This window comes from Triticum dicoccoides, chromosome 3B (genome assembly GCF_002162155.2).
Source record: "Triticum dicoccoides isolate Atlit2015 ecotype Zavitan chromosome 3B, WEW_v2.0, whole genome shotgun sequence".
NCBI lineage: Eukaryota > Viridiplantae > Streptophyta > Magnoliopsida > Poales > Poaceae > Triticum > Triticum dicoccoides.
This window is the reverse complement of record NC_041385.1, coordinates 281,624,274-281,638,611: the sequence shown is the minus strand read 5'-3', so window position 1 is coordinate 281,638,611 and position 14,338 is coordinate 281,624,274. Positions and strand designations below refer to the sequence as shown.

Below are 14,338 nucleotides of genomic sequence, written 5' to 3'. Positions count from 1 at the left end.
GGGCTTCTTGGCAAGTGTTTATAAAATGTGCATCCGCTGCTAGAGGTTACCATATTTCAAATTAACCAACGAAGGGAATGATACCTAGTGTTGGTATCAAACAATGATTTTGTTGGTTATTGTTCCTTTGAGATAACTATGTTGTTTGAAATGCGCGTGGTGGTTCACGCTTTAGATTGTAAACCCCTACAAAATCCTCAGTATATGTAACAATTTCCTAATTGGTAGTTTGTACTCGAGCATGATATGGAAGCCTATTTTCAAGTGTACCTCTCACTCATTGTCAAACAAGAAATACTCATTTAAAACAATAATGAGGCTAGCCAACTCACCTCCAGAAGGCTCCCCCGATCGGTCCTTTGTTGGCCGTCGGATTTGCTTTTTTCGTTCATCTGGACCGTTGATCTTCGCAACAGTTAAACTCAGTTTTCACCTCGCAGTCTTTTTCATTGTCCAATGACTTGTGGGCTCGCGCCGCACGCTGGTTGGTTGGGTTACCTGTTTTGAGGTGCAACTGGTTTTGCCCTATCAGCTTCGCGCGCCCGCACCCAATCACCTGTGTCTCACCCCACTCCCACCCCAGTCGCCAAACGAACCCTAGCCCTCTTTCCCCTTCCCCTCGATCCCCACGAGCCGCCGCACCCCTCCCTCGATCCCCAGTTCCCCACGATCCTCTCCTAGCCTGCAGCCACTGGCCTTGTCTCTCCACTCGCCTCCTCCTTTCCTCTACCATGTCATCATCGATCCCACCGCCGACCTTCTCCTCTGCTTGCCTCCTTCGGTCCTCTTCCATGTCGCCGTCAATCCAGATCGGACCCTCTCCTTGCACGCCCCGTGTTCCTTCTTCTAACCGATTGGGCACAGCTGCACCAACCCTAGCCCCCGATGCAGCCGTCCACTCCTCACTCCTCCTCCCCCTCCCACAGCCACCGCACCCGTTTCTTGGCCCCCTGGCAACGCACGGGTCGGGGCTGGGAAGAAGATCCGGGCCTGCGAGGAAAATCAGCAAGGGTTGGTGCAGCGGCAAATGCGGGCGGGATCTGCCGTGGAGGGAGGCTCGTCAGCCGGAACAACAAGAGCAAGGAGGTCGTGCAGGCACGAATGCTGGCGGGGTCGGCCGTGGAAGAAGGCTCGCTGGACGGAGCATCAAGAGCAGGGAAGTTGAGGTGGTTCAGGTTTGCCTCTATCTCCCCCCACTCTATCTCTGCCCTCCCTCTTATTTTCCCCCTTGTCTCGTGGATAAGGGCGTTAGTGCACCACGAGGAGTAGATCAAGCATGGACCATAGCAGCAGGATCAAGGAGCTGCTGGTGGTTCTGGCAACAAGGAGGATGATCAAGAAGGATTGGGGAACACCAGCAAAAAAAGTACTGGGGAAGACGGGCGGGACGAAGGCATGGAGATCGTTGTTTGGTGCCAATGTGCGTTTGGTGTTGATTGCTGGCTGGCCGATTGCGGTGTGCTACCGGTGGTGAGATCCATGAGGAGGTGGCGGCAGACAGGGAGACAAGGTAGGGATGAATTGCCGATTAAGATGCAGAGCTGCTGTTTTTATCATGTTGTTCTTATCCTACTCACTGTGATATTTGTGGAAAATATTTGCACTGTGGTTTGGTTAAGATATAGAGCTACTATTTTTATTCTGCATTACCTCGTGGGTCTCATTATATGGATTAAGTACAAGGCATCTGTGGTTCAAAAGTTTTTAGTAACTTGTGTTTATCCTTTACTGTTCGGTGTCGAATTGACCGATTAGTCAGTTGAATTGATTGTAAAGGATCGCCCAATGTGGTTATCTGAAGATTGTAGTTTACCATATATGCATACTACAAAATGCTTATTTCTCTTCACATGTAAGGCTATAACAGGATGCATTTCTCTCACCTTATTTATGCAGGACCTTTTTTCTTGCATTCTCGTGTCTTTTGGCAAGGAGAAAATTATCATTTGGAGGGGAAAAGACAAATGAAAACATGCAAGATAGTATATGCAATTGACATAGCCTTTAGTTCTTGAATCAGAGTTCAGTGGTGAAGAACACTGCAATTTTTTGGTTGATGGATTGGTCTGAATATATTGCAAGGGATTTTGCATGAAGTGGTTATTCAAAGAATATATTGCCACTTGGTGGGCTTTGTTGGTAAGTGGTTAGGGTGTGTGGGCTAGGGTTGTTAGTGGGAAAGTGTTTCAATGTGTTGCCATCAAGACAAAGAACAGTAGTGTGCGTGTGGCCTTTCTCAGTTGTCTTTCTATGCCACATTCTTCTATACATTTAGCTACTTTGGTAGTGCGTGTGGCTGATACATCTCCAATGTATCCATAATTTTGATTATTTCATGCTATTATATTATTACTTTTGTATGCTTTATATGCCATTTTATATTATTTTTATTGACTAACCTATTAAGTAGTGCTTAGTGCCAGCTCATGTTTTCTACATGTTTTTGTTTCGCAGAAAAACCATACCTACCGAAGTCCAAACACGATGAAACTTTACAGTGATATTTTCTGGAATGTAAGAGACCCTGGAAGCTTCGGGGAGGACAAAAAGACCCACGTGCCCCCCACAAGCCAGGTGGACGCCACCCGTTGACTTGTGGGCCCCACGTAGCTTCGATTGACCTAATTCTTGGCCTATAAATTCACATATATTCTGAAACACTCGGAGTGGGACCCGAAACAATTCTTAAGCTGCCGCAAACCTCTATTCTTCCGCAATCTCATCTGGAGCCCTTTTTTGGTACTCCACAGGAGGCGGAAATCATTGGGGAGGTTATCTTCATCAACCTTTCTGCCTCCTTGATGATGTGTGAGTAGTTTCTACAGGACCTATGGGTCCATAGCAGTAGGTACATGGCTTTCTCTCTCTCTTTTAATCTTCAATACAATGATCTTCTCTAAGATCAATCTGATGTAATCTTTTGCGGTGTGTTTGTTGGGATCTGATGAATTTTGGGTTTATGATCAGATTATTCATTGAACTATTTTGAATCTATCGAATCCTTTCTTATGCATAATTTTATAGTTATGTATGTGTTGCAAATATGACCTAGAGGCAATAATATTTGTATTGACATATTTGCATATTCATAATTAAGGAGTTTATATCCTATGCTATAACTGGTATGATCCTGGAATATGTGATTTAGTTGAAAACTCATATGCACGTGTGGGATCATAAATGGTAAATGGAAAAGGTTCCTAGGCTTGCCTATAAGACTAGCTCAAGTGTTGTTGGTGATCACTTTTTCCGGATCTTAGGATATCGTCAAGTGTAATGATGATCCTAATACAACATTGAGATTATGATGTTAGAAGAACGATCATATTGAATCGACCCAATCTTGTTTGTTATGAATTGAGTTAATATGGTCTTCATTCAATTGTAATAACATAGAGTGTTAATGTGTGATATTACTCCTTAGACCATGAGATTATCGTGGTCAATTCTTACCATACGATGGAATTTGGGGTTGCTCAGACGTCACCTGTAACACGGTGATCATAACAACAACTTATAGGTTCATCGGAAAGTTTGACAAGTGACCGGATAGCTCGAGAGTGAGATTTGCTCCTCTGACAATGAAGAGATATTCTTAGCCCCCCCTAGGTGTGATGGCATCAACCATCATCTGTCCATACACATGTGACTTGGCCATGGGGATGTCAGAACACAATAACGAGAAAGAAGAACAAAATTGGTACCAAGGATTTCGGTATAGTGAGCATGGTGATAACTCAGGAAGATAACGATGCATCCTAGGTTTTGTAAACTATTGCAAAGCAAAGGTAACATCACATTATAACCAAAGGTTCACTCAAATATCATTCGTGTACTCACAGGGATCGATATGGGCGTCCACTGTCACGCTGTCGGTCATTGGACGAACGTCTATGTCTGTGAGTTACCGAACCTATGGGGTCACAAGCTTAAGGCAATCACGATTTGCTGAGTGTTAGTAGGACAAGAGACATGAGAATATATTTTCCGAATTATTTCATGAATATTCATAATAGTTTCGAGAGGATCCGGAAGCGTTTTTGGTCACCGGAAGGGTTTCACATAGTATCGGGTAATACCGGGTATTACCAATAAATTATATATTGGTGGGAAATGTTTTCCGGAGATGTTAATATATATAATGGTCTAGAGGTATTTAGGACATTTTATATTTAATTAAATATCAATGGGCCTTCAAAGGCCAAGAGGTGGAAGGAGTTATGGGCCATAAGGGCCCATAAGGAAGTGGCGTTCCCCTTGCCATATAGGGGGGCCAAATTGGACTAGGGGAGGAGTCCAACTCCTTCCCCTTGGCCAACGCCCCAAGGAGGGACTTTCCCTCCTTGGTGGCTGCCCTCTCCTCCTCCTCCAACCTATATATACTAGGTTTTTTTGCTCTATTGGATATACAATTTTGGAGCCTCCTCTAATTCTTATAGTTCTTGTTCCAGTTAGTCCTAGCTGACTAATTAGAGCTTGGCTAATCCTCTTGTCCTCATAATTATAAGAACATTGTGGTTCTAATCTCCTCCCTCTAATTCTCCGGTGATGAATAGCTCTAGACGGCAAAGCACTGCCGGATCATAAAGGTTGCACGCTTGCAACCAAGTAGAGAGGCCATGCTTTTGGTCTTCAGTTCGAGGGATCATTGATGGGTGGTATAAGGGACTCTAAGTATGATCTACGACAACAAGTTCTTCTTTTGCTGCAACTCAATGATGGTAATGATCGTGAACCAAACCCGTTATGCGTCTTCATATTGATCGTGGGTGATCGTAGATGTGATTTTTTTGTTTTCTACTAGTTTCCCAAAAGTGGCATCATGAACGGTTTTATGAGTAGATGCAAGTTGCGTTCTAGATCACATGTGGCTGTGAGAGTTAATTTTCTTGCTATGCTTCCCTTGAGTGTTGCTTCGGTTCAATTCATCGACGAGATGGTGTCGCTTCTTACAAGGTTCGGTTCTGGCGTACACACGAGGGTCCCAAAGATAGATGATCTTCTAGGGGGTCACACTTATTTGTTGAAGTTTAGTGTGGTGCTAGAGATTTTTAATTAAGTCTCTTGTTTCACACACCCTGAAACTTATCTAGCATCAAGAATCGTCGCCTTAATTGTGGACATGGGTAGCTAGTGTTACTTGTTAAAACTGGTTAACCACATAACTAATTTTTTTCTAAAACCAATTAGAGAACGCCTATTGGTTTTGCAGGGTATGCATATGATGTGGTATAGCCTTTGTCATGATAATGAGTTTATGTATGATATGGTTATATGTTGTAATGTTAAGTGGCCTGCTGAAAGCACAAGTGCTCCCTGGGTGATTTTGTTAATTAATGTCAACATATCTCTTGTTGGACTAATGCTTCTATCTAGTGTGTTTCAGACAAGTTCAACAATGGCATGGAAAGGACAAGAGAATGTGGATCCACCCACAAAATGCTAAGGACACATATTGGCAAAATCTCAAGACTCTTCATCTTTGTTTTAGTAATCCATGATCACATTGAGTCCATAGGAGAGCCAATACTATTAAAAGGGGATGAGGTGTTTCTTAATGTCTTGCTTCCTCAAATGCTTAGTGATATTCCTCCAAAACCGTCAACCACCTTCTCCATCCAAATATATCAAAATCCTAAACTGCAACCCGGCCCCACCGATTCATCCTATCTGGAGCCACCGAGTTCATATGACATAGCCACAGCCAGAAACCCCAACAGTTCGGTCACACCGATATGGATCTCGATCTCACCAAGATGGCCTTCCCAACTTCTTGTTATTAGTTACATTTATTTCGGCCTCACCGAAATTGTGATTGGTCTCACCGAGATGGCTTGACCAATTCTCTATTGCCCTATTGCTTCACTTTGGTCTCACTGAGTTGATGCAATCGGCGCCACCGAGATAAGGTTTGCTCTAAGCCCTAGCACATCGGTCCCACCAAGATGCTCCAGACGGTCCCACCAAGATTCCTAGCGTTCACATTTTGAACTAATCGATCTCACTGAGTTCATCTATTCAGTCTCACCGTGTTGGGTCAAATGTGTGTAATGGTTGGATTTTGTGTGGACGCTATATTTACCCCTCCACCCCTTCTCCATATTAGAGAGAGCCATCAGAACGTGCCTACACTTCCACCATACATTTTCTGAGAGAGAACCACCTACTCATGTGTTGAGATCAAGATATTCAAATCCTAACACAAGAATCTTGATTTCTAGCCTTTCCCAAGTTGCTCTCCATTCAAATCATCTTTCCACCATATCCAAATATGAGAGAGAGAGAGAGAGAGAGAGAGAGTTGAGCGTTGGGGATACTATCATTTGAAGCACAAGAGCAAGGAGTTCGTCATCAACACAACATCTATTACCTTTTGGAGAGTGGTGTCTCCTAAATTGGTTAGGTGTCGCTTGGGATCCTCTGTCAAGTTGTGGAGTTGAACGAAGAAGTTTGTAAGGGCAAGGAGATCGCCTACTTCGTGAAGATCTACCAGAGGAGGCAGGTCCTTCATGGGCGATGGCCATGGTGGGATAGACAAGGTTGCTTCTTCATGGACCCTTCGTGTGTGGAGCCCTCCATTGAATTGCGCAACCATTACCCTTCGTGGGTTGAAGTCTCCATCAATGTGGATGTATGATAACACCACCCATCGAAACCACACCAAAAATCTCCGTGTCTTCATTGCGTTTGCACACTCTGATCCCACCCCTTTACTTTATTGCAATTAGCATGCTTTACTCTTTCCGCTGCATATCTCTTGTCATGCTTGCTTGAAATGTATTGTGAATGCTTAAAGTTGTGCTCAAAATCGTCCTTAACTTGAAAAACTGCTACTTTTTCTTGTTGAGGGTCTAATCACGCCCCCTCTAGATCCCTCTTATCAATCCTTTCAATTGGTATTAGAGCATTGGTCTCCATTGCTTTGGTTTAATCACCATTGGGGGAAGATGGATTAGTCCATGATCGAGAGTATTAGACATAGAGTGCCTATGCTTGACAGAGAGTTCTATAGTTCTTGGAAGAATGATATGCTTGAGAATTTCAATGAATATGATTTGAACAAGTATATTACTAGCCCTTATGTGCCTCCTATTGATCGTTAACATCCTACCCCCGATGAGTATCTTGACATGACTCACAATCTTAGAACCATTGATCTTATCATGAGAGGATTGCCTAGAAATTTGCTTGTATGCTTACCTACCTTTGAATGTGGTTATACTATATGGAAATATCTTGAGGAGCGCTTTCCAAATTATTCCTTGAAAAATCTAGATGAGATTCTTCAAACGTCCATTGCTTTTCAAAATATGAACCCTATTGATCCTAAGTTTGATGAATGTCTATTTGAGCTCTGTGACCTTATGTGTGCCACAGGAAATGTTATAGTCATTAGTAGCATCATTCACAAATCATTAGAATTCATAAACATGCACATTGTCATGGTCATAAATCTAATGAATTACTTGCCCTAGGTAATGATCAACCACATGATGACATTGAGCATGGATATTATGATGAGGATGAAGATAGTGCCTTTGACCTTGAGGAGTCAATGAGACATTTTGGTCTTATGGATAACCTTCGTGGTTACATGGCCAAAGGGAAAGAATGTATTCTCGATAGTGGATGTACTAATCATATGACCGGAGACAAGTACATGCTCCGTGAGCTTGCTAAGAACGATGGTCCATGCATGTAACACCCCAGATGTAAACTTCCATATTTGGCATTGTATCCAACATTGTCATGATCAATTCCAAGTGGTTCCATCTTTGTGTCTCCATTTCGGGTTTTGTTTTGTTTCATATTGCATTGCCTTCCTATTCTTGTCATATTTCTTTTTGCCATCATTGTTGCATCATGGCCTCATCATATGTTGCTTTGTGCTTGGTGTCATCTTGCACTCTTATCCTCATCATGTGCATTGTGTTTTTCATGCATGTTATTGAAGGAAATATGCCCTAGAGGCAATAATAAAGTTATTATTTATTTCCTTATAATCATGATAAATGTTTATTATTCATGCTAGAATTGTATTTACCGGAAACATAATACATGTGTGAATACATAAACAAACAAAGTGTCACTAGTATGCCTCTACTTGACTAGCTCGTTAATCAAAGATGGTTATGTTTCCTAACCATGAATAATGAGTTGTTATTTGATTAACGAGGTCACATCATTAGTAGAATGATCTGATTGACATGACCCATTCCATTAGCTTAGCACCCGATCGTTTAGTATGTTGCTATTGCTTTCTTCATGACTTATACATGTTCCTATGACTATGAGATTATGCAACTCCCGTTTACCGGAGGAACACTTTGGGTACTACCAAACGTCACAACGTAACTGGGTGATTATAAAGGAGTACTACAGGTGTCTCCAATGGTCGATGTTGGGTTGGCGTATTTCGAGATTAGGATTTGTCACTCCGATTGTCAGAGAGGTATCTCTGGGCCCTCTCGGTAATACACATCACATAAGCCTTGCAAGCATTACAACTAATATGTTAGTTGTGAGATGATGTATTACGGAACGAGTAAAGAGACTTGCCGGTAGCGAGATTGAACTAGGTATTGGATACCGACGATCGAATCTCGGGCAAGTAACATACCGATGACAAAGGGAACAACGTATGTTGTTATGCGGTCTGACCGATAAAGATCTTCGTAGAATATGTAGGAGCCAATATGGGCATCCAGGTCCCGCTATTGGTTATTGACCGGAGACGTGTCTCGGTCATGTCTACATTGTTCTCGAACCCGTAGGGTCCGCACGCTTAAGGTTACGATGACAGTTATATTATGAGTTTACATGTTTTGATGTACCGAAGGAGTTCGGAGTCCCGGATGAGATCGGGGACATGACGAGGAGTCTCGAAATGGTCGAGACGTAAAGATTCATATATTGGATGATATGGTTAGGCCAAGGGGTCAAGACCATGAGGCTTTAAGTCGGTGCAAAAGGAGTTTTGCGGAGGCCAGGGGGCCAAACGCCGGAGACCCTGGCGTCTGGCCCTGGGCCAGACGCCGAGGCCCATGGCGTCTGGGCCAGACGCCAAGGATTGTGGCGTTTGGTCCTGGAGTCCGAGTGTGACTCTTGCCTTTCGGGCAAAACCGACTTTGAGGAGGCTTTTGCTCCAAGTTTCGACCCCGGGGCTCAACATATAAATAGAGGGGCAGGGCTAGCAGCAAAGACACAACAAGTTGATCCACGTGATCTATTCCTTAGCCGTGTGCGGCGCCCCAGCCACCATATTCCTCGATAATACTGTAGCGGAGTTTAGGCGAAGCCCTGCTGCTGTAGTTCATCAAGATCGTCACCACGCCGTCGTGCTGACGGAACTCTTCCCCGACACTTTGCTGGATCGGAGTCCGAGGATCGTCATCGAGCTGAACGTGTGCTCGAACTCGGAGGTGCCGTAGTTTCGGTGCTTGATCGGTTGGATCGAGAAGACGTACGACTACTTCCTCTACGTCGTGTCATCGCTTCCGCAGTCGGTCTGCGTTGGGTACGTAGACAATACTCTCCCCTCATTGCTATGCATCACATGATCTTGCGTGTGCGTAGGAAAAATTTTGAAATTACTACGAAACCCAACAGTGGTATCAGAGCCTAGGTTATTTATGTTGATGTTATATGCACGAGTAGAACACAAGTGAGTTGTGGACGATACAAGTCATACTGCCTACCAGCATGTCATATTTTGGTTCGGCGGTATTGTTGGACGAGACGACCCGGACCAACCTTACGCGTACGCTTACGCGAGACCGGTTCCCTCGACGTGCTTTGCACAGAGATGGCTTGCGGGCGACTGTCTCTCCAACTTTAGTTGAACCAAGTATGGCTACGCCCGGTCCTTGCGAAGGTTAAAACGGAGTCTATTTGACAAACTATCGTTGTGGTTTTGATGCGTAGGTGAGATTGGTTCTTACTTAAGCCCGTAGCAGCCACGTAAAACATGCAACAACAAAGTAGAGAACGTCTAACTTGTTTTTGCAGGGCATGTTGTGATGTGATATGGTCAAGGCATGATGCTGAATTTTATTGTATGAGATGATCATGTTTTGTAACCGAGTTATCGACAACTGGCAGGAGCCATATGGTTGTCGCTTTATTGTATGCAATGCAATCGCGATGTAATGCTTTACTTTATTACTAAACGGTAGTGATAGTCGTGGAAGCATAAGATTGGCGAGACGACAACGATGCTACGATGGAGATCAAGGTGTCGCGCCGGTGACGATGGTGATCATGACGGTGCTTTGGAGATGGAGATCACAAGCACAAGATGATGATGGCCATATCATATCACTTATATTGATTGCATATGATGTTTATCTTTTTATGCATCTTATCTTGCTTTGATTGACGGTAGCATTATAAGATGATCTCTCACTAAATTATCAAGAAGTGTTCTCCCTGAGTATGCACCGTTGCGAAAGTTCTTCGTGCTGAGACACCACGTGATGATCGGGTGTGACAGGCTCTACGTTCAAATACAACGGGTGCAAAACAGTTGCACACGCAGAATACTCAGGTTATACTTGACGAGCCTAGCATATACAGATATGGCCTCGGAACACGGAGACCGAAAGGTCGAGCGTGAATCATATAGTAGATATGATCAACATAGTGATGTTCACCATTGAAACTACTCCATCTCACGTGATGATCGGACATGGTTTAGTTGATTTGGATCACGTGATCACTTAGAGGATTAGAGGGATGTCTGTCTAAGTGGGAGTTCTTAAGTAATATGATTAATTTAACTTAAATTTATCATGAACTTAGTCCTGGTAGTATTTTGCAAATTATAGATCAATAGCTCGCGTTGTTGCTTCCCTGTGTTTATTTTGATATGTTCCTAGAGAAAATTGTGTTGAAAGATGTTAGTAGCAAAGATGCGGATTGGATCCGTGATCTGAGGTTTATCCTCATTGCTGCACAGAAGAATTATGTCCTTGATGCACCGCTAGGTGACGGACCTATTGCAGGAGCAGATGCAGACGTTATGAACGTTTGGCTAGCTCAATATGATGACTACTTGATAGTTTAAGTGCACCATGCTTAACGGCTTAGAATCGGGACTTCAAAGACGTTTTGAACGTCATGGACCATATGAGATGTTCCAGGAGTTGAAGTTAATATTTCAAGCAAATACCCGAGTTGTGAGATATAAAGTCTCCAACAAGTTCTATAGCTAAAAGATGGAGGAGAATCGCTCAACTAGTAAGCATGTGCTCAGATTGTCTGGGTACTACAATCGCTTGAATCAAGTGGGAGTTAATCTTCCAGATAAGATAGTGATTGATAGAATTCTCTAGTCACCATCACCAAGTTAGTAGAACTTCGTGATGAACTATAATATGCAAGGGATAACGGAAACAACTCCCAAGCTCTTCGTGATGATGAAATCAATGAAGGTAGAAATCAAGAAAAACATCAAGTGTTGATGGTTGATGAGACCACTAGTTTCAAGAAAAGGGCAAAGGGAAGAAGGGGAACTTCAAGAAGAACGGCAAGCAAGTTGCTGCTCAAGTGAAGAAGCCCAAGTCTGGTCCTAAGCCTGAGACTAAGTGCTTCTACTGCAAAGGGATTGGTCACTGGAAGCGGAACTACCCCAAGTGATTGGCGGATAAGAAGGATGGCAAAGTGAACATAAGTATATTTGATATACATGTTATTGATGTGTACTTTACTAGTGTTTATAGCAACCCCTTAGTATTTGGTACTAGTTCAGTTGCTAAGATTAGTAACTCGAAACGGGAGTTGCAGAATAAACAAAGACTAGTTGAAGGGGAAGTGACGATGTGTGTTGGAAGTGGTTCCAAGATTGATATGATCATCATCGCACACTCCCTATAATTTCGGGATTAGTGTTGAAACTAAATAAGTGTTATTTGGTGTTTGCGTTGAGCATGAATATGATTTGATCATGTTTATTGTAATACGGTTATTCATTTAAGTAAAAGAATAAATTGTTGTTCTGTTTACATGAATAAAACTTTATATGGTTACACACCCAATGAAAATAGTTCATTGGATCTCGATCTTAGTGATACACATATTCATAATATTGAAACCAAAAGATGTAAAGTTAATAATGATAGTGCAAATTATTTGTGGCACTGCCGTTTGGGTCATATCGGTGTAAAGCGCATGAAGATACTCCATAAAGATGGATTTTCAGAATCACTTGGTTATGAATCATTTGATGCTTGCGAACCGTGCCTTTTGGGCAAGATGACTAAAACTCCGTTCTCCGGAACAATGGAACGTGCTACTGACTTATTGGAAATAATACATACCGATGTATGCGATCCAATGAGTGTTGATGCTCGTGGCAAGTATCGTTATTTTCTGACCTTCACAAGATGATTTGAGCAGATATGGGTATATCTACTTGATGAAACATAAGTCTGAAATAGTTGAAAGGTTCAAAGAATTTCAGAGTGAAGTGGAAAAATCATCGTAACAAGAAAAATAAAGTTTCTGCAATCTGATCGCGGAGACGAATATTTGAGTAACGAGTTTGGTCTTCAATTAGAACAATGTGGAATAGTTTCATAGCTCACGCCACCTGGAACACCACAATGTTATGGTGTGTCCGAACGTCGTAACCGCGCTTTATTGGATATGGTGCGATCTATGATGTCTCTTATTGATTTACCATTGTCGTTTTGGGGTTATGCATTAGAGACAGCTGCATTCACATTAAAAGGGCACCATCTAAATCCGTTGAGACGACACTATATGAACTGTGGTTTAGCAAGAAACCCAAGTTGTCGTTTCTTAAAGTTTGGGGCTGCGATGCTTATGTGGAAAAGTATCGAACCCAAATCGGAGGAGTGCGTCTTCATAGAATACCCAAAGGAAATTGTTGGGTACACCTTCTATCACAGATCCGGAGGCAAGATATTCGTTGCTAAAAATGGATCCTTTCTGGAGAAGGAGTTTCTCTCGAAAGAAGTGAGTGGGAGGAAAGTGGAACTTGACGAGGTAACTGTACCTGCTCCCTTACTGGAAAGTAGTTCATCACAGAAAACTGTTTCAGTGACACCTACACCAGTTAGTGAGGAAGCCAATGATAATGATCATGAAACTTCAGATCAAGATACTACTGAACTTCGTAGATCAACCAGAGTAAGATCCGCGCCAGAGTGGTACGGTAATCCTGTTCTGGAAGTCATGCTACTAGATCATGATGAACCTACGAACTATGAAGAAGCGATGGTGAGCCCAGATTCTGCAAAGTGGCTTGAAGCCATGAAATCTGAGATGGGATCCATGTATGAGAACAAAGTATGGACTTTGGTTGACTTGCCCGATGATCGGCAAGCAATTGAGAATAAATGGATCTTTAAGAAGAAGACTGACGCTGATGGTAATGTTACTGTCTACCAAGCTCGACTTGTTGCAAAAGTTTTTCAACAAGTTCAAGGTGTTGAATACGATGAGGTTTTCTCACTCGTATCGATGCTTAAGTCTATCTGAATCATGTTAGCAATTGCCACATTTTATGAAATCTGGCAAATGGATGTCAAAACTGCATTCCTTAATGGATTTATTAAAGAAGAGTTGTATATGATGCAACCAGAAGGTTTTGTTAATCCTAAAGGTGCTAACAAAATGTGCAAGCTCCAGCGATCCATCTATGGACTGGTGCAAGCATCTCGAAGTTGGAATATATGCTTTGATAAGTTGATCAAAGCATATAGTTTTATATGGACTTACGATGAAGCCTGTATTTACAATAAAGTGAGTGGGAGCACTACAACCTTTCTGATTAGTATATGTGAGTGACATATTGTTGATCAGAAATGATGTAGAATTTTTCTGCAAAGCATAAAGGAGTGTTTTAAAGGAGTTCTTTAAAAAGAAAAGACCTCAGTAAAAAGCTACTTATATATTGAGCATCAAGATCTATTGAGATAGATCAAGACGCTTGATAAGATTTTCAATGAGTACATACCTTGGCAAGATTTTGAAATAGTTCAAAATGGAACAGTTAAAGAAAGAGTTCTTGCCTGTGTTGCAAAGGTATGAAATTGAGTAAGACTCAAATCCCGACCACAGCAGAAAATAGAAAGAGAATGAAAAGTCATTCCCTATGCCTCAGTCATAGGTTCTATAAAGTATGCTATGCTTTGTACCAGACCTATTGTATACCTTGCTCTGTATTTGGCAAGGGAGTACAATAGTGATCTAGGAGTAGATCACTGGACATTGGTCAAGAATATCCTTAGTAAGGACTAAGGAGATGTTTCTTGATTATGGAGGTGATAAAAGAGTTTGTTGTAAAAGTTACATCAGTGCAAACTTTTACACT

The 14,338-nt window shown here is 42.3% G+C and overlaps 1 protein-coding gene across 2 annotated transcripts; it reads left to right on the top strand.

The window, feature by feature from the left end:
• The first annotated feature begins 603 nt into the window (after nucleotides 1–603).
• Nucleotides 604–2,971, top strand: LOC119281248. Of its 2 annotated transcripts, XR_005138315.1 has the most exons (3): nucleotides 604–1,510; nucleotides 1,897–2,139; nucleotides 2,455–2,971. XR_005138315.1 is itself a non-coding variant. In XM_037561826.1 (2 exons), the coding sequence occupies exons 1-2, from the start codon at nucleotides 732–734 to the stop codon at nucleotides 2,590–2,592; spliced, it is 582 nt and encodes a 193-aa protein (XP_037417723.1). In that variant the 5' UTR covers nucleotides 604–731; the 3' UTR covers nucleotides 2,593–2,971. The 2 variants fall into 2 exon arrangements, 1 of the variants encoding a protein (XP_037417723.1); XM_037561826.1 differs by lacking the exon at nucleotides 1,897–2,139 and having other exon boundaries at nucleotides 604–1,175.
• Nucleotides 2,972–14,338: the final 11,367 nt, after the last annotated feature.